Source organism: Argentina anserina, chromosome 4 (genome assembly GCF_933775445.1).
Source record: "Argentina anserina chromosome 4, drPotAnse1.1, whole genome shotgun sequence".
In the NCBI taxonomy this organism is placed as follows: domain Eukaryota; kingdom Viridiplantae; phylum Streptophyta; class Magnoliopsida; order Rosales; family Rosaceae; genus Argentina; species Argentina anserina.
Window position 1 is genome coordinate 14,162,390 of NC_065875.1, and position 20,428 is coordinate 14,182,817.

The 20,428-nt window shown below is 37.1% G+C and overlaps 3 protein-coding genes across 3 annotated transcripts; 2 read left to right on the forward strand and 1 right to left on the reverse strand.

Annotated features, from left to right (window-relative positions):
* LOC126792231 (uncharacterized) lies at positions 1-3,569 on the forward strand. The gene is made up of 4 exons (XM_050518696.1): positions 1-2,255; positions 2,339-2,535; positions 2,617-2,720; positions 2,817-3,569. The coding sequence occupies exons 1-4, from the start codon at positions 1-3 to the stop codon at positions 3,567-3,569; spliced, it is 3,309 nt and encodes a 1,102-aa protein (XP_050374653.1).
* A 9,877-nt stretch (positions 3,570-13,446) lies between these two features.
* On the forward strand, positions 13,447-14,280 carry LOC126791860 (uncharacterized). Its single transcript, XM_050518355.1, has one exon. The coding sequence runs from the start codon at positions 13,447-13,449 to the stop codon at positions 14,155-14,157; it is 711 nt and encodes a 236-aa protein (XP_050374312.1). The 3' UTR covers positions 14,158-14,280.
* A 702-nt stretch (positions 14,281-14,982) lies between these two features.
* LOC126791082 (leucine-rich repeat receptor-like serine/threonine-protein kinase At2g14510) lies at positions 14,983-18,505 on the reverse strand. Its single transcript, XM_050517486.1, has 9 exons — positions 18,367-18,505; positions 17,739-18,282; positions 17,185-17,630; positions 16,815-16,941; positions 16,611-16,682; positions 16,461-16,529; positions 16,101-16,172; positions 15,461-15,532; positions 14,983-15,379 (listed from the first exon to the last, which is right to left on the reverse strand). Exons 1-9 carry the CDS (start codon positions 18,431-18,433, stop codon positions 15,337-15,339), a joined length of 1,512 nt encoding a protein of 503 aa, XP_050373443.1. The 5' UTR covers positions 18,434-18,505; the 3' UTR covers positions 14,983-15,336.
* Between the last annotated feature and the right edge of the window lie 1,923 nt (positions 18,506-20,428).

Here is a 20,428-nt window from a genome sequence, read left to right on the forward strand (position 1 = left end):
ATGGATAAAAGTTGGATGCTGCTAGGGAGGGAGGACCCTCTATATATAATGGGAATCTATAATTTTGTGAACTATGCAAGAAACCAGGGTAATGGAGCTGAATGGTACAAGTGTCCGTGTAGAATGTGTTGTTGCAACGAGTATGTAACTGATTCAGTTATGTATCAGCACTTGTCACATTATGGTATGTGGCAGAGTTATACAACATGGACAGACCATGGTGAAGTAGCTACTTATCCTACCCCAGTTGAATTCCAAGCAAGTTACAGTCATCAGGCTGGGACATCTAGTGGTATTGGCGGCCTTTCTATGGACCCCACTATGAACATGCTAGTTGATAATTTTCCATATGTTTCGAGATATGATCAAGCTGAGGAATTTGATGTACCCATTGACACTAGTGATTTTGATAAGTATAAGAGATTGCTCACGCAAGCGCAAACCCCATTGTACCCTGGTTGTTCAGAGACTGTTTTGAGTGCCTTGATGTCACAAATGCAGTTAAAAGTGAGGCATAAATGGTCGAATGTCAGTTATGATGAAAATTGTCAGTATATTAAGCGTTTGTTGCCCCCAGAAAACTTACTTCCTGACAGTTATTATAAGACAAAAAAGATTCTTGATGGCCTCGGCCTCGAGTATGTGAAAATAGACGCATGCAAATATAACTGTGAATTGTTTTATGGAGATTATAAAGATTATGATGAATGTCCAGTGTGCAATGAATCTCGATGGAAAGTATCGTCTCTGTATCAAAGGAAAAAGGTCCCTGTGAAGGTGCTTCGTTATTTCCCATTGACACCTAGGTTGCAACGTTTATACATGGCCTCGCACACTGCAGAGGCGATGAGATGGCATGGGAGGGCAAGGGATGATGATGATGATGATGATGTTCTCAAACACCCTTCTGATGGTGAGGCTTGGAAACATTTTGATAGACAGTTTCCTGATTTTCCAGCAGATGTTCGAAATGTAAGGCTCGGACTCAGCACAGACGGGTTCAATCCTTGGGGAAACATGAGCTCTACTCATAGTACTTGGCCAGTTATTGTTGTGCCATACAATTTGCCTCCTTGGATGTGTATGAAGAAGGAATTCAATATACTGACTTTGTTGATCCCAGGTCCCAAGTCCCCGGGAAAGTGTCTAGATGTGTACTTGAGACCATTGATTGATGAGCTGAAAGATCTATGGAATAATGGAAAGGCAACTTTTGACAGGCATAGTCAGTCTTCTTTCAGAATGAGAGCAGCAATTATGTGGACTATCAGTGATTTTCCTGCTTATGGGATGTTGTCTTCTCAAACCACGCACGGGTACAAGGCTTGTCCTGTCTGCTTGGACAATGTTAATTCTAGCTGGCATGCTGGTAAGGTGTGTTACATGGGTCACCGAAGATGGCTTCCAGTTGATCACGAATGGCGGTTTGATGCGTCTGCATTCGATGGTACTGAAGAGTGGGATACAGAGCCCCAGAAGTGGTCTGGAGATGAAGTTTTGGACAAGATGAACTCTTTCGATTTTGGACCGCTTAGCGGTAATCCTAAAATAAAAAAAATAAAACGCCCAAAGCATCTTGCGTGTTGGCAACATAAGAGTATATTCTTTGAATTGCCTTACTGGTCAAAATCGATACATAGAAACAGCTTAGATGTCATGCACATAGAGAAGAATGTAAGCGACAGCGTTGTGGGAACAACTCTGGATCTTAAAGATAAGACAAAGGATAATATCAAAGCTCGGGTGGATTTGGAAAATATGGGCTTGCGTGAACACTTGTGGTTAAAAAAGACGGGGACAAAAGTGGAAATGCCTATTGCACCTTACGAGGTGAAGCCGTCTTTAAAACCTTGGGTTTTCAAGTGGTTTCATGATGTTAAATATCCTCAAGGGTATGCAGCAAATATAGCGCGATGTGTTAAGGTGGAGGAACAAAAGATAATTGGGTTGAAGACTCATGACAGTCATGTTTTAATGCAACGACTTCTTCCAGTGGTAATTAGACCGTATCTGCATTTTGATGTAGTAGAGCCATTAGTAGCCTTGTCCAGCTGGTGGCAAAAGTTATGCACTAGAGAAGTGAAGAAGTCAGATCTCTTAAAATTGAAAGAAGAGATTGTATACATCCTTTGCAAATTAGAGAGGATTTTTCCCCCTGCCTTTTTTGATATCATGGTTCACCTCATGGTCCACCTTCCCGACCAAGTTCTGCTTACTGGCCCAGTACACTATACCTGGATGTTTCCCATAGAAAGGTAAAATATATGTGTATGTTTACCATATCATATTTTTAATTATATACAATGTATAACTTTCTAACTATGTTTTTTGTTTTAAGACAACTTGGGGATTATAAAGGTTATGTCAGAAATCGAGCGAACCCAGAAGGTTCCATTACAACTGCGTACATTTCACACGAGTGTGTAACCTACTGCAATATGTATCTCCATGATATAGATGACACAGAGTCACGTGCTGCCTCCAATGAACCTACATTTAACCTTTCAGTTGTTTCAAAAGATGTAAGAATGTATGGTAACTTACCATAGTCAGAAACTCTTAGCCAATATGAACTGATTGAGGCCCATTGGAGCGTACTGCAATATTGTGATGAAGTTCAAGATTTTATGGAGTATCATTTGAAACAACTTGAGGATAATGGTGATGATCACCCAGAAGAGACGCACAAGAGATCATTTCCTAAATATTTCAAGAAATGGGTACGTAAAATTTTAATATTTATTTTGTCACAAAAAAGAGAACAACAATTATTGACTAGTCATTTCTAACCTGTGTGTGATTGATATTTTTCTCAGATGAGAAAGTTGCAACGAGAAAACAGTCAGTTGTACTCCCCACAGATGCAACATTTGGCCAGTATGCCACAATCACATAATGTATATGCGGCTTGTGTAGTGAACGGCGTAAGGTTTCTGACAGAATTTTTAGATCAAGGGAAGAAGACACAAAACTGTGGCGTCATGGTAGAGGATAAGAATGGAGGACCACCATACTATGGGGTCCTTGTTTCTGTTATTGAACTACTGTATGGATCTCGTATGCCGGTTGTTTTGTTTAAGTGTAGATGGTTCAATACTGACCCAAGTGTTCGGAGGAGTACCAGATTGGATCATGGCCTATTATCAGTGAATACACACACAAGCTGGTATGAAAATGAGCCATTTATTCTTGCAACCATGGCAAAACAAGTGTTCTATCTTGATGATCCGAAATTGGGCCGCGGTTGGAAAGTGGTAAACATGATGTCACACAGAAATATTTTTGATGCAAGAACACTTGCACAGGGTGTAGAGCAAGATATTGATAATATGGCTATTGAACCATATCAAGAGCCTTCTACCTCAGCCATCCATGTCACAAACAATATTTGCATCAACAACGAGATACACTTTCAAGCGTCTGAATACGTTCCTATAGAGTTTGATTTCGATCCTCTACCGTACATTCCCCGCACAGAAGAAGACTTCATTAATGATGAAGATGAAAATGACGATGAGGATGAAGATGAGGATGAGGACGCCGATGAGGATTATGAAGAAAATGATTGAGTACTAATATATGTATGTTTAAACTTTTACGTGTAATATAATTCTAGTTAACATGTATGAATTTCAGAATGTTATGAACTATTCTACTTGTTTTTAAATTGATCTATATACTCTAACCATTTAAGTGTCTTCTAAAAAAAAACCATACTCTACATTGTGTATTAATAAATGTAGAGATTCTAAATCATGTTTTCATTTGAGAAAAGGATTTCATCGCATAACACAAAATTTAAGGCGCGCGGTATCTTTCCCACCATTATTTTCAGCCCAAAATTAAAACTGCACCCTAAACCCTTAAAACTGATGCTGCCAAAACTGAACCCGATATTTCTAGTAAAGAGTTGGCTCTTTCCATCCCTAGATCCCCAGAATTATTTTCTCTCTCAATCAGCTCACAAATCTCCTTGTTAGTCATACCCAGCCTATTCAATCCTGAAATCCCTAGATATTAGACCCAGATTTCCTCTCTAAATTATCTAATCCCTAATTGCTCTCATTCCATTTTATATAAGAGAACTCTCTGTCTTGGCCACAAACGAAACCCAAGGTTCGTCTCTTTCCCCAAATTCTCTTATTCCATATATAATGGTTTGTTTCAATGCATATCTAGGGTTCTATTTCCAGATTTGTGGCTTTTATATGCTGGTATTGCATCATGAGTTTGAAGCTCTTTACTTTATTGGATTTAATAGTGAAAGCCAAATCTGTTTTGTAGTTTCTTGTCCCTTTTTCAATTAAGTATAGGTCGCATCTTGGCTAGTGTTTGTGTAAATTTATAAAGGTTGATGCTTGAATCAAAGAGATGAGCAAAACCCCCAAATATTATATATTGAGATTTGCTGTGAAATATTCTTAGTTTGCTCAGTTTTCAATAGCCGATCAGGAGGTTATTTTGTCTTAAGTGGTTATATTAACATTTCCAAACTCTCAATCTCAAGTTAGAACACATCCTACTGTTTATCTTTGTATGTTAATTTTGTCTTCTGTTTCTTGTTTTTTTTTTTGCTCTGGATTGGAGAAGTGGAGCTTTTCCATTCGGATGATGAGTTACAATCAAGAGTATAATCATTATAACTAATTAAGTTATAGATTAGAAACCCTCCAGATATAGTCTTTAATTATATATAGAGTTGTTTCAATCTACTTAAGTTATTTGTTTATATTTCAATCTCATTAAGTTATCTAGATTGCACTGATTTGGGGTTTTATCTTGATTCAGCTCACAACATGCCTGGTGGGAGGAAGAGAAAGGCTTGCAAAGACGCTGAAGGCCTCTTTAGAGAAGCGGTTGTACGACAACACAATGGTGCTCCAACTGAATCATCGCAGCCCACTGTGACTACCACAATGGGAACAATTGCTGCAACGGCTCCCCCACTCTCAGATGAGGATGACCTATTTGGTGAGATACCAGTAGAACGATCTGAGGATGACCCTCCTTTGATTAGTATTCGGCTCTCAAAAAGAGGGACTGAAGACCCTCCCCCAAAACGCAAACGGGGGTTGGTGAACAACAAAAAACTTGGAGATATTATTAGAGCATCAGGGAAGATCCAGGTGGTCTATGAGAAGGAACTCATCATGGGACCTGACTCACAGGATTGTAACAGCCTCTTGGTCAGTTGTATTGGCAGCTGCATACGGGGAAAAGTTGCAATGAAGACAACAAATTGGGAAGAATGTCATCTGGATGAGAAGACAAAGGTGACAGATTGTCTTTCGGTAAGTTGTAGAAGTCCTATTTTCTTATAGTTTATTTGTAAATTATTAAAACTAATTGGTATAATGATTGTTGTTGTGATTATGTTACAGTTGTTCTTTGTTATTGATTATGAGAATGACGACATGTGGGCGTGGATCCAAAAAAAGGCGAGAAAAATATTTGCAGACTGGAAGGGGGACTTTGCTGCCCACTATAAGACTTATGGGAGTAAAGAGCTCCCTTTGGAGCTTTGTCACAGGCAAGATGAGTGGGTGTGGCTTTGTCAACACTTTGAGTCACCAATATTTAAGGTAAACTGTAAACGTATAAGTGGTTTGCCTCTATGAATTAAAATAGAACAGATTAAGTCAATGTAATTAAGCATCAGCCGTATATATCATAACAAAGTTGTATAAGTCATAGTCCTATCTTCTTATTTATGTTTGTGATTAATGTTGATGGTTTTGTATAATAGAGACGCTCAGTCGCTAACACGAACAACCGTAAAAAGAGGAAAATGGAACATCATGCAGGGCGGAAACCGATCGTCTACAGGATGGCTGCATTTAGAGATAAAGGTGATGAACTTTTTGTCATTTCAGGTTATGAGGAGTCTTATGCTGCCTCTAAGGAGGAGGAAGCTGCTGCAAATGGGGTAAGTGATTTAAATTATATGAAAATTGAGTTTTTATACTAATTGTATGTTATACATATGTATATATATACCACACTTACTGCTTAAGGGTTGCTGACTATTAAGGGTTGCTGACTATTATAACAACTATGTTGTTCCTAAACTAATTTTAGATGCTGCTATTGTTGGTATGGTTGAAGACTTACAAATATTTTTTGTTAGTAAATGACATGTTTTCTTAACAACTATTTAGTGCATGCCCTACATTGTTTATTGTTTATTGAATGTTTAGACTGATGTAAAACACAATTGTAAACAATGTTGAATGCTTGTCGTCTTACACTTACAGAAGAAGATGAGGGATGAAGCCGCAAGATTGAAGAATGATTTTATAAGTAAAAATCCTGACACCCCTAATGACCAGATCCCACCTTTTGGTCTAGAGGCTCAGTATGGACTGCTTGAATTTGGACTTGGAACAAGAAAAGGGGGGGAGCTGCGTGGTCTTGGACATGCAAGCATCAAAGATAAGAGCCAATCTTCCACCTCTTCCACTTCACGTTCTCGACCGAATATGGAGGAGAGACTACGTGAGGTCACTGAGAGGGCTGAAAAGGCTGAGGGAAGGGCTGAAAGGGCTGAGGGAAGGGCTGAAAGTGTTGAGGCAAAGACTATAGAGCTTGATGAAGAGGTTCAGAGAATGAGGACTCAACTTGAGTTTCTTATGTCTCAATATTCTAGTGCACATTCTGGAGGAAATGTCAACATGGACACGAACATCTCAAGCTAGGCTCATTTAGGTTTGTAGAAGTTTGTTTTTGCATGGACAAATTGATGTCAATTCCATGGTTTTTTTTTGCTGGTACTTGTGTGAACAATGTTGCTTATTTCATATTAAGTTGGTATTTTTTCCAAAATATGTCCATTAGTCTAATTATTAAGAATATAAATAAATAATTATATATATACTAAAGTGTAATTAAAATAATTAATATGAGTATTATATAGAACTAATCGACAAATGGATTCGTCAGCATACTCAGATGAAACATGGCGCCTCTTAAGTATATAACAATTTCGCCGTCTAAGATCATAGTCCACTTAAGCGACGAAATTTAGTTGACGTTTAAGTACAAAACGACGAAACAACAGCCGTTTAAGAACAATGGGTTCTGCCGCCCTAACTCACTAACCACTTAAGTGACGAAAGCATACTTGCCTCTTAAGTAAAAAGGAGACGGACGTTTCGTCGTTTACGGTACTACATTCGTCGCATAAGCGGTTACGACGAAACTAACCTTTCACCGCATAAGATCTTCACTTAAGCGACGAACTTCTTGTGTCGCCTTGCTAGCACCTATGCGACAAGGCCTACGCGACGAAGCTTAAGCGACGAACTGTTCCCCTCTGAAGTGCTTATGAGACGGATTGGGATTCTTAAGAGACGAAATGTGTCCGTCTCTTAAGCGTTGTTTTCCACTAGTGTGTGTGTGGTAATCATTTACGTAGTCCTTTCCCATTTCAAATTTACTTCATTTCTACCGATTGAGTTTCATTTTAACTTCTTCGTATTATTCACTCGATATAGAAAGTTGGAAAAAATAAAAATAAAAACCAACCAGAACTCTGAAAGGGATGAAATTCAATACAAGCGGATAAAAAATAGAGAATGTGCACGCTTGCATCGAGATGCATGTCTTTTTTTTTTTGGTTAACTCATCGAGATGTCATTAGCACTTGTATAAAGGAGTGAATTTTTTTGGTGAATCAGATATCGACTTTATTTGAAAATAAAAACTTGAATGATTAATTACACAGTTCAGCTGCTCTAACAGCGCGCTTGCACCACCACTACCATAGGTGTACAAAATAAAATTCTTCTTGCTCAAGAGAGCAAGCATAAGCTGTATTGTTGTAAGCACATGAGCAGTTGTGTTACCAAACCTATTTGTATGCTGCATGGGCAGCCACAATTCCACAAATCTTCACACACAATCTTGCCAAACACAACAATATTAGATTATTAGGTATATGATCCTCCCGCCAATTGTCTTTTTAACTTTTTAATTGAGCATCAGTTTCAAAATAATTGGAGTAAAATATGTTAATTAAGGAGTCGGATAAATTGTTTATCTTACGGTAAATGTACGTTGTTGAGATTAAGAGACATTTTAAAGTTGGGTAGCTGGTAGCCAAATGTTCATCACCACATATGAAAGATTCAATTTTGCCAATTAGAGTTAATTCTACGTACCTCTCATTCATAGGGTTTTGATTTGATTGATGTATCTATGTAGGGTACTTCAATCTGCTTCTTTAGTTTCAATGATAAGATACTTCAACTAATTGTACAGTGTTCTTCGTTGTCATATACGTAAAGCTACACATCTTCATGCTTCAGCAATACATTTGCAAGTTGCTCGTACAGTGGTACTTAATTAACAGATATTCCAGTGGCGGTATTGCAGTTAGATACGTAGGGTGGTGACGATGTTTAAAACCATTTCCTACGGTCGGTAAGGTGGGCGGGAGAGATAACCAAGCTCTATACTTGATTATACATATATATCTTGAATTTTGATCAACATATATCGCTGGGAAAATAGTCGATTGAGCTTGTATTTCTGTCAACTTATGAATTTGGTGACAGAGTTTTCCACGCACAAGAGTCCTCTAGACTATATTCTGTGGCCGCCTTGTTGAAGAGAAGATCTAGCTATCACAGATTCAACTTCGTCTGTCATCATATACCTTGTATCTTCAATTCACATAAGTACGATTAGGTCTCCTTGAAAGAGCATGACCAGTTGTAATATCGTTTATTTGCAAGTAATTCAATCGCAATCTATCGTTGATAATTGTTACATCAGTACTGTGCAATACAATTGTGACGGATGAAACTACTCGTGATACATTTATTTATTATAATTAAGTTTTGTAATTGTAATGCAGCGAAATTAATATGTTAGAATCCACTAACGACAGTCTTGAATCCACAAGATTTGGATTTCTCGAATCCACAAGAAGTTCTGGAATCCATAAGGAATATTGAGAGAACTCAAAAGTTTTATAATATGAAAGATGTCTTATATAGTCACAAAAAGTAGCTTAAATACTAAAATGAAATCATAGGGCGCTAACAAAAGCCTAATCAAGCCCACGAGTTTAAAATAAAATAAAATCCAAAACAAATAAATTCCAAAATAAAATCGGAAAACACAAATTATTTTTGAGGGCCTAAACGACGTCGGATATCTGAAAAAAGCAAAGCAACGTGTTTGGTTTCTGGCGTTTTTACGAAAATGTATTATTCGCCCTATTTTGAGCTCGTAGCCCAAACATGAATAGTACCGACATTCCCTTTCTTACGTCGGTACATTTGCTCTTCGATTCGTTAGCCATCTGTTCTACATCAAATTGGTCATAGATAGATCATGAATAATTCTTGGAAGTAAAGCAACCTTTAAATTATTCGATATAATTAAGTAACGTCAGTATGAAGCATGGATCAGAAATTTGCGTGCTTAGAGTTTCTTTTGACTCATGATCGAATATAGCTTAACTAAATTGATCATCCATAGAATAATTAGTAGTTAATCGCAGATGTATCAGCACAAAGATAGCAGATTAAGCAAGCAGACTAGTTTGCAGAGCTTAATTAAGACTTCTTAAAGCTAATCCATCATGGCGGCTCAGTACGTGCTACCTCGTCTACATATACACGCACGTAGCTCGACTCAATCCATGACTGCTCACCTACAAATAATGTACTGTATAAATTTTCAAACTTTTCTTTTGAATTTTTTTGCAATCCAGTACTAGTAGGATACCTTCAAAGGTATATCACACACTAATCACATAATCATTGCATGTTAAGAAATGATCTTGATAATTTTTTTCGTTTGAAAGAACTTTCCCCAAGTGTTTTGAGCACCCAAAAGTGTGCTGGCCGGCCACCCCTCAGTCCATGCATTGATCTCCGAACTGTACAAATGGATCTAATTAGATAGCAATGTGAGTCGTCTGAGGTTGGCAAACCACTTACCCGAAGTCCACCTTGTTTTAGTTATTCTGGTCGTCATTTTCTCTATTTACCGCCTAATTCAGTAAGAATTAGAAAGCAAACTTCCATGAAGTTTATGATCACACTCTCCTGAGTGCTGACTAATAACATTTAGGTTTTTACATACTATAGTCTTGTTTTCCCCAGAGTCCCAGACTGATATTCAATTTATTAAAAGAAAAAAGGAAGAAAATAATAGCAAACCCATGCCTCTTAATTACTGCTTAACTGACACATCTGTTTGGTTACAGCAATCTGGTTTTGTCTTTTCTGAATGCTGAAGAGATATAACCTATTCCAGGAGACTGAGTTTCCGATCCACCTGTTTATGCTGCCTGCCTAAGCCTGACAATCCAAATCTCCACCAATTATCTAAACCATGGCATAGTCAATGCTCTTGTTGTCTCTCTCTCTCAAACACACAATACAAACATTATATATATTTACACAACATAGTTCTAGATCTGAAGCATTTAAAATGGTTTATCCATGTTTAACAGCTGGGATTTACATGAAACCAGAGTAAACCCCTCTTAGATTTAATAGGATTACATTTGTCTTTGGTCCCCGTCTCTCTTGTATAGTCTTTAGCCAGCTAAATTGCTTAGCATTTGGACTTTGGAGATCCCTTTATAATTTTTTGTGTGTACATTGAATCCCTCATTGCCCTAGAACACCCATAACTTTGTGGTCCTTCTTCACAAGAGTGATAAGAAGGTACTATGATGTCTCTCTTAATCCTTTATTGTAGTAGAGTAGTAGCTAAGGCAGCTTCTTCTGCATGGTTTGCCCGCTATCTTTCAATTCTACAAGCTACTAGCTTGCTCAAGTCCATGTCCAAGGAGCGTGTCATTTATGATTTTCATAGCATAGTATGGGGAAACTCTTATTAGTCGTCGGTTCATCATTCACATCTATTTCCAATGACATCATAATATCCCTCTTAAGTATGACAAACCGGCCTATTTCAACCTCATCCTATCGTGATAGGTTTATAGTTACCCTTTTAGATAAGAATCCAACGAGTTTGCGCTTAATATCATTTGGTCTAGTAGCATCATCATTTGGTCTACTCAAAATATTACTTTTATGTTTGAGCTCAACTCACAACCAAGTTGTCGTATATCTTCAATTGTAAAATGTATTGACGTTTCTGTCAAAGCAAATTTGAAATGAAATCTCAGTAAGTCTATTTACAACAGGAATAATGTTATGAGTTTCTACTCATAAGAGAAATGCTAGCTATATTCATCTTCTATGGTGTCTTATTCGCTTCCACATTCCTAACTATATTCTCAAGATCGAACTATATCTACATTATTTGAACAAAAAACTAACGGAGCCCTTTAGCTTTCAGACTTTTATTTTACAAATATACAAAATTCAATAGCAATATGACTACTCAGACATCCTTTTCAAATATTAATCCAGAATCAATCAATTCGCTTGGGACACAATATCAAATGTGGAAAACAACAGAGAAACAAAAGGTTTGTTGTATGAAGAAAGTAGTTAGCATTAGTACTCATCACCTAGTTGAAGTGCATTAATCCATCACACTACAATAAACGGAATAATGTAGGTACCACATGATGTTTCAGTTGTTTATTAGATTAGCAATAACTTTAACACATTAATGTCTCCCTTACGCCTAGAACAAAGACAAACCTTCATAAGAAAATTATAGAAGAGGGATAGGAAGTGAGGAGGACCACAAAGAATGCTAGGAGCTAAGTGCTTTTGTAACATTAAAAATCACAGGGAATACCTACACTCAATTATAACCAAAGATTTAACCCCCAATGTTCATTAGCTGTCTTGGATTTTATATCATCTGCCCAAATCTTAATGGAAGCTTTTGAAGCTATGAACATGATATGTGCCACTGCAAGACCTCTCAAGATGACCAGAACACCATCCCCAGATGGGAAAATTCACATGAATTACCAGAATCAGCCAAGCACATCAGAAGGAGAAGTTGGTCATGAATCATGATGCAACACATCTATGGATTCAGATCTCACATGGCAGAAAATAACTTTTCATGTGACCACATGTCTCTGTTTGGGACCCCTTCCATGTTATAGCCTTGTAAGCTGGGGAGTCAAACTTGCAAAGCTCATTTATCTTTGACTAATCCAATTTGCATGTATAACTTAAATGCCATTGATTAAGCTAGCTTGGTATAAGAGCAGCCTAAGCTAAATAATTTCCCCCACCCAACTTTCTTTAATTGCAAAGCTAAAGATCCCTGTCAAATAAAGCAGTACATTCAGGAGGAGCATGCAAAGATTTATAGATCATGATCATTGATCACATTTAATAACAATCCTTATCAAAATTGGGAAGAACAAGAAATCATTCATAGCTGCATGCAGAGGTTTAATCACAAATTTATAAGAAAACCTGTTTAGTACATTAAGATAGATCGATCAGCTTCATACACCATAGATCAATTTTACTGCATGTTTCAGTATACAACATAGAGAAATTCTATATAGTTGTAGACAAGCTGTTTTTCTAATCTATACATAGAGGAAATTTGCTTATGAATCGTATTGATTTACTCTGAGGTAATTATTCATTCAGAAGTTCTAGTTTACTGTAGTATATCAGCTTCATACAGCAGCAAACAAGCTTTCTTCAGTTGTAGATTAATTCTAAATAATTTACCAGTAAAACCTCAATAAATTAATAGCCCTAAGACCGACATATATTATTAATTTAGCGAGATATTAATATATAGATTAATTTATAACTTATTAATCTATCAAGGTATAATAAATATTTTGCTTCACTTTTCTAAACAAATATTTTTTTACTTTGTTTATACACTACATTGTTTAATTTATCATGTATACCTTATTAATATACTGTTTTTTCCGATGTATTACATTGTTCAAAATATTATATTGTTGGATGATTATTATATTAATAAATTTTATTAATGAAGTCCTCATAAATTTAAAATTTATTATATAAATTATGGTACGATTAATTTATATATTCAATAGCGTCTATATGAATTCTCAAATTTATATTATCTTATAAGTTTAGTAAATTATTAATTTAACACATTGGTCCCGAGTCAGAACCGGCAATTTTTTTTATTTTAATGAAATTATTAATTAATCGGGTATTAATTTAACAAGGTTTTACTTTATATAGTTTTAATTTACCTATGAATCGTGCAATCAAATTTTTAGCACGAAAGAACTATGGTAAATAAGAATTTGTCTTTTGAGTGATCAAGGTCTCCATGTGCTGCTTCTATATTCTAAGCAGAACCTGAGCTCTAATGTTTCACCTACACCAGACCAGGTTATTATAGTCTCACCGTCCAAACGGCTACTGGTAATAACGAAAATGGACAGACTAATAATTACTGATATAGTGAATTATTTGCTTCCCTTTATATATATCATACCCCTCAGTCCTCATTATCACTACTCTCCCTGGATTTCAACAACAAACCAAAATGGTATCTCTGGAAGTTGTTCAGACAACCTCTAGATCCATCGAGCCAACTTCGAGTCCCAGAATTTCTTTCTCTGCCGATTTCCTAGACGAAAATGACTTCATCACTATTAGCCCAAATCCTCATGGTGAACATCAAGACAAGAAAAAGGAGTGTGATCAGAAGGCAAGAAATGCAGATTTTGAGTTTCTCTCAAACAATGAAAGTAGCCATGCCATGTTATCAGCAGATGAGCTTTTCTTTGAAGGAAAACTACTTCCCTTTTGGCAAAAAAAGCATGCCGAAAGGCTCGACAAGATTCGTCTCAAGACGAAAGACGATGAGATATGCGAGGAAGAGGTAGTGAACAAGGAGGAGAGCAGAGGAAACTGGTTTGTTGATGATGACCCTTCTCCAAGGCCACCTAAGTGTACTGTTTTATGGAAAGAGTTACTCAGGTTGAAGAAGCAACGTGCTTCAACTCTGTCACCCTCTTCTTCATCCTCATCTTCATCTTCTTCAAACTCTTTTGCTGATGTAGCCGCAGCAGATCAAGAGAAGGAGATGGGAAACAAAGAGAAGTACATGAAGAGGATAAAGAAAGGCCTAGAGAGAACAAGATCAGCCAGAATAAGAATAAGACCAATGGTTAATGTGCCGATTTGCACACAGATGAAGAACAGTGCCTTACCACCTTTGTTTCCACTCAGAAAAGGAAGACTAGATAGGTGAGGATGAAGAAGGAGAGAGGTATTAGAATTCGAGCTGATCTGCAGGATTTTGTTCATGTTCATTGTTAATTTTCTCATTTCTTCTACTTATTTAAAGTTTCTGTATCATGTTTAGAGTGCTGTTGATTTGGTGAATCTGAAGAATCATAATGTAAATGCTAACTTTCTAGTGCTGTGGATGAGTATTAAGAAATTGGATTATTTACTGTAACTGTTCACTTGTTGTACATGCACAAAGTACAAACTCGTTTTCTGGAAACTGGCCCTCCTTAACTGGAAACTAGACAGTGAAATATCACATACAGATACACAGATGACAGATGTGAAACAATGGTCCAAGATGAGTGGCAGAGAATAGAAGCAAGAGGAACCTGATCTTCTGCTATAGCAATGATGAAACTTGATTATATTGAGAAAGAGGCCCGACCATATTGGTATGATTTTCCTTTCAAATGAAAGTGAAAATAGTACCTGCTGTGAATCTAAATATATAATAGGGGATTCTATTATTAGAACAGATCATACTGTTGTTACTTTCTTTTCTTTTCTTTCCAGAGTTATCAGTCAATCTCCTAAAAGAAAAAGAAAAAAAAAAAGAAAAGAGATATTCTTCATATTATGGAGGCCGTAGATTTCTAATCTTCTAGAGTCTGAAGGCACTGAGATAACCAATTTATAAATTGACTAGTTCAGAAATGGAGATATTTTTAGCAAATTGACTGCTTCCAAAACAAGCAATTGGGTAAAGTGTCAACTCTAGATAATCCAATTACGCCAGGAAAGAAGTCATTGATAGAAAATACAGTATAATAAACACTTCATAGTGTACATTTGAATAAAATTGTATATATACTTTTGTAATATGGACAAGAAAAGTGATGCACAAACTAAGAGTATCAACCACCTACGCCAACAACAAATCAACGAATAGATGCAACTCACTTACTGTGTACATAACATGAACAATCAATGACAAACTGTAGTTGCTCGCATTTCATTCAAGACCTGATTCCTATGTAAACTAAAGAGGAACAAAAAGGGGGGAAAAGGATTGGACTCTACAATTAAGGAGCTTACAAGGGTGAATTCCAACTTAATCCTGTGCAAGCACTTTACGCAGAAATATGCTTAAAGGTTTGGTGCAAGTTCTCCAAGAAAAATGCCGGCACAAACTAGCTGTTCAAGAAGGTGGGGGTGCTGAAAAAGAATTTCCGGGAGAAGTCCTGAAACACAAATCAAACTCATCAGTTTAGATTGGAATTGAGAAAGCTGTGAATTTCAGGACCAATTGATATTTCCACTACCTTAGATTCAATCCAGACTTTCCAGTAAGGTTGCTAGGAACTTGACCAGTCAGATTATTGTTCTGTAAAAAGCTGAAATGTATATAGCAGAGAAGTCAGAACATCAGGTATGATCCAGAAATAAGAAGCAAAAAAAAATAAAAAATGAGATAGAAAATAAAAGGTCATCTAAACTCTAAAGTATCTAAATCTGAAACCATTAACAATACAACTCAGAACGCCTGTCCTATATATACATCCACCCCAGTGAAGACTGAATACGACTTTCTCAGGTGACAAGATATAGACTGACTGACCTAAAAGACAGAAAGGAAAAATGTTTATCTGTAACATACAGCCAAATAACTAATACACATCTCAGTTGCAGGACTTCTAGTTCTGTTTTAAAATTTTCCAGTAACAAAAGAACAGTATGAGCTACAGGAGTTGACCAGTTTCAAAGAAACTGTAAACATAGAAGTTCTCAAAGCAAGTATAATTCTTTTACCTCCAATCTAACAGAGATAGCAATTACAAGTGGTATTGAGTTGTTTGACAGGTCAAATCATTAAAAAACAAATTCTGCGAAAATATCCTTTTTGAGAGATCACTTATCAACACCGAAAATTAGCAAAAAAAACTGGAATCCACAGTTACTTACAGTTCACGCAAGCTATCAATGTTCCCAAGCGATGAGGGAATAACTCCACTGAATTGATTGTCTTCCAAGTGCCTTGAAGAATGAAAAGGAAAAACTTTGGATGAGGAAAGTAATATCATAATTCAGGCAAAGGGTCATGAAAATTTGGGTTTAGCTTATAGACAAGACAATTACTGTGTGCAAGATGCAAGAAATACTATCAATTACTATCAAATCACAACTCATATCCGTCATAATACAGGTTCCTAATTTTGACATGATTTCACAGAGGCTCATTTGCTAATAATTCATTGGTCATCAAGTGTTTCATTGCAAGCTACAGGAAGAAAATATTAAGGGATGTAAAGTTGCACAACTTACAGAGTTTCCAGTATCTTCAATGAACTGAGATCAGGAATAGGTCCTGACAAGTTGTTATTCCCAAGCCAACTATCAAAACAATTTAACCATCAATAACTCAGAAAACACACTTTGATCTCAATTTCAATACAGCAATTTTCAGAAACCTACATGTCAGACAATGCAGTCATATTGGCAATATTCGGTGGCAACGAACCAGAAAGGCCCATATTTGTTAGATTTCTGGAAGCATGAAGAGATAGAAGTGAGCTTTTGTCATGTTAAGCAAACTAAAAGAAGAAAAGAGATAAAAGAAGATGTTGATAAATAATACAAATTCAAACGTGATCAAGATTATATCAAGTTTCAACTCACAAGGAGATCACACGAACTCCAGAGCAGGTAATGCCGGTCCAAGTGTACTGACGGGGAAGACAAGGATCACCATTCCAATTAGGCGGTGGATTCTCAAGACTCTCTTTTATTTTTTCCAAAGCAATAACTGTGAGAAGGACAGCAATACTTATCACAGATGAAAAGTTACTAGAATGACTTGCTATAAACTGTGAGTTGACGCTTCCAATTAGAATAAGCCTAAGTAAAAATGCCATTTGGTGATTGCAAAGATTTCTCCCATACAAAACCTTCCTACATTTTTATCAAGTTTTTTCTCCACACATTCTTAACTCAGGAACCAAAATAAAACAGTACAACATCAAACCAAAGAATAAGCATAGTAGCATACCATCTCGAGTAAGAGTTCTTCCTCCAAGCGGCAACACCTGAAAAGCCTCACCAGCATTAATCAAAGGGCCAAGCACTGACCCCAAAGAAGGGCTCAAAGTAACATTAGTCCTACCACCAAGAGGCCACTTGGTGGCATAAATCACAAGGCCTGCTTCTGTCACATTCAAATCCTTGTAATACACCACACCATTTACCATCACATCAAAAACTCTACCCCTGGAATCTGCAAAGTACAGCGCAATGTAGTAGTCTGCATCCTCAACCTCCTTTGGAGGCCACTTCAGCTCAATCGCCTGCGACAGATTAGTCGTCAGCTCACTCTCAAAAACCTTCACAGGAGGCAAGTTCCACAACCCCGAAACAGACACATTTGCATCACTTGTGTCATTGAGCTTAGTTTCTCCAAAGGGCTCCCAGAATCGATCAAACTGATCATCCGGGTATCTGCAAGTTCCCCAATTTTTTTTTCACATTCCAAAAATAAGTCACACAACTTTGACCACTTCAATATAAATCTCAAGCTTAATTTTAAGCAAAGAGTTAAACACATACCTAATGATGGGTCCATTGTACCCAAATCCATGCCTAGCGACCAAGCTGAGTCCATTTGACTTGAAATCGGTAGAGTTGTAAAGCGAGTCGTGGAGGATCACGAACTCCAGGGCCGAGATAAACGGGTCGGATTCCGTATACGCATTCGACCCGACGCAGACGCTCATGATCTTACTCTGCGCCAGGAACACCCCCTCGTAATAAGACGACATGCCGTTGGCGTAGTCCTCGGTCGTGTTGACGACAGCCCAAAGCGTGCCGTCGATGATCTGATCAAAAACCGGCGGCGAGCTCGGGCCGTTGATCCCGCCGTAGAAGTAGGTCGTCCGGACCATGTACCTGGCACCGCGGTAGACCTGGACGTTGTAGCAGTACTTCCGGCCGGGAACGTTCAGGAATGACCGGACGGTGGAGAGGATGGGGACCTGGCCGGAAATGTTTAGTGTTTTCGAAGTGCCGGCGCCGGAGAGGAAGCCGGAGTCCGGGAGCCATTGGCGGCCGTCGATTTCGGATTCGACGGCGGCGCCGCAGTCAATGAAAGTACCTGTAAGAATAAAAAAAATGTTTTAATCAATTAAAAAGAAAATAATGGTTATATCGATAAGGGGAGTGAGGAAGTGAAGTATACCTTTGGGCTGGGAGAGGGAGATGGGGATGGGGAGGAGGGAGAGGAGGAGGAGGAGGAGGAGGGGCATGGCGGAGGAGGGAGGAGCATGAAGGGGTGGAGAAGAGTAAATGGGTGGGTTGGGGGAGAAAGGAATAGGATATAGAAGGTGGAGTTGGGGGAGAGGAAAGGTTCTGGTTTTGGTAAACGCGGGAAAACAACGGCCGGGTCAGAGACGGTGGTTGGGTTGCGGGGCCCGCTTATTAACCGGTTCTCGTTTTACGACTTTGTACGCATGAGTGTATGTCATACTCGTACGTAAAAATAGATATTCCGACGTTCTGTAGTTATTAATCGATACAGATTGTCGGAATTTCTATCAGCCGATTTTATTTCGACGGAAGTCGCTTGATCGGAAGTGAGTGATGGGGCGGGGAATGCATTCAGTGATGTGTTGAATAGATAGGAACGTCTTTCGGTTGGCATTTTGCTACTAGAAGGCTTACGGGGATATATGGCATAAACAGGAGAGGAGTGGAAGAGTTGATGGAACTAACGAAACGACTCAAACGAGTGAACATCAAACAGCCATTACCTACACATGAAAACGGTTTATGGTCGTTATCAATTCACGACGGTAAATGAGATGTTAAGTTTGAAACATTCTTCTCGCCATATAAAAGACAGTCTCTGAACTCTTGTGACACATTCAGTTTGATCATTGACCTTTAAAATTGATCAAAATGATCACTCAACTCGTGTTTTGCTATCAACCAGATTTATCCATCCAATTTCTGTCATTGTTCTGTTAATTTTATGACGTGGATTATGTGTGGCCCCCACAAAAAGGGCAAATGACGTTTGTAACCCTTAGTCTCGATCATAATCAACTTCCCGTCAAATTTGGAGTTGACCAAATGAGTTTAGGAATGAGAAAATGAGGACCCGATTAAAAGAGATATTGAGTGGAAACGAGTTTATGTTTTCATTTTCAGTAAAATGTCTCATTTACCCCTTTTTGTGGGGGCCACACATGATTCACGTCATGAAATTAACGGAACAATGAGGAAAATTTGATGGATGGCTCTGAATCCTCTTATTGATAGCAAAATAGGAGTTGAGGGATCATTTTGATCAATTTTAAAGGTTAAGGATCACACTGACCTTGTCATAAGAGTTCAGGAACCGTTGGTGAATTTTTCTCATAAAAGAAATAGTATTTGGAGCTTCTATTCATACCTCTCAAAATAGTAGTTAGACTTCTCTCTTTTTCAAATTTTGTTTTGACTTTTTCAACCCATGTGAAATTACCAAAAAGACATATAAGAGTGAAAAAAGTGGAAAAAAAACAAGACAATTCATAACATGCTTATTTTATAATTTTTTATTTTTCGTCAATCATTTATTTATTTATTTTAGGCTAACCCTAATTTGAAATAATAAATTGAATAAGATGATTTAATTACTTGTGTTCTTTATTGTTAAAAATATATAATAAATAACATTATTAATCTTCATGTATCAATTGAAAAGCTACATAGAATTTTTAATAAACTTCGTCTGAGAGAGAAAAATTGTTCAATAGATGTCAGAATTTTCGTGTTGATTTTACTATTTGGTGACTTTCAAATCAATGAATGAAAAAAAGAACAATATTATTAATTATTAATTTAGAAGTGAAAGAGAAAATTAATTTGAGAAGATGAATTATGTAATTCTAAAGAATTTTTGATTTGTTTCTAGATGGATAGTAGATTGATTTGATATTTAATAATGATATATTGATTATGAGCATTTTCGATAAAGTTTGGAGGTCTAAATAACATTTCAAGTATTTGTAAAAGTAAAAGAGATGTCTATTAAGTAAGGAGATCCAAATACTATTTTTAGATATTTGAATAGAAACTCCCAATAGTGTTTTATTAAACTTAAAAAAAAATTGTCGCAGTTGTCCACATTTTTTAGGAGAACTTTTCCACATTTATTTGGTTATGGATTGGGGGCATTGACTCAATTGCTTTGGGTACGTATATATGGAGGTTTTGATTATCAATGTATATTTAATGAACAGTAATGTGTTATGGGT

Coding starts and splice junctions, on each gene's coding strand:
- LOC126792231 (XM_050518696.1), top strand. CDS start 1: ATGGATAAAAGTTGGATGCTGCTAGGGAGGGAGGACCCTCTATATATA. Junction 2,536..2,616: donor AAAAGATGTAAGAATGTATG/GTAACTTACCAT, acceptor ATTGTGATGAAG/TTCAAGATTTTATGGAGTAT. Junction 2,721..2,816: donor CTAAATATTTCAAGAAATGG/GTACGTAAAATT, acceptor TATTTTTCTCAG/ATGAGAAAGTTGCAACGAGA.
- LOC126791860 (XM_050518355.1), top strand. CDS start 13,447: ATGGTATCTCTGGAAGTTGTTCAGACAACCTCTAGATCCATCGAGCCA.
- LOC126791082 (XM_050517486.1), bottom strand. CDS start 18,433: ATGCCCCTCCTCCTCCTCCTCCTCCTCTCCCTCCTCCCCATCCCCATC. Junction 18,283..18,366: donor CTCCCTCTCCCAGCCCAAAG/GTATACTTCACT, acceptor TTATTCTTACAG/GTACTTTCATTGACTGCGGC. Junction 17,631..17,738: donor TACAATGGACCCATCATTAG/GTATGTGTTTAA, acceptor GGGAACTTGCAG/ATACCCGGATGATCAGTTTG.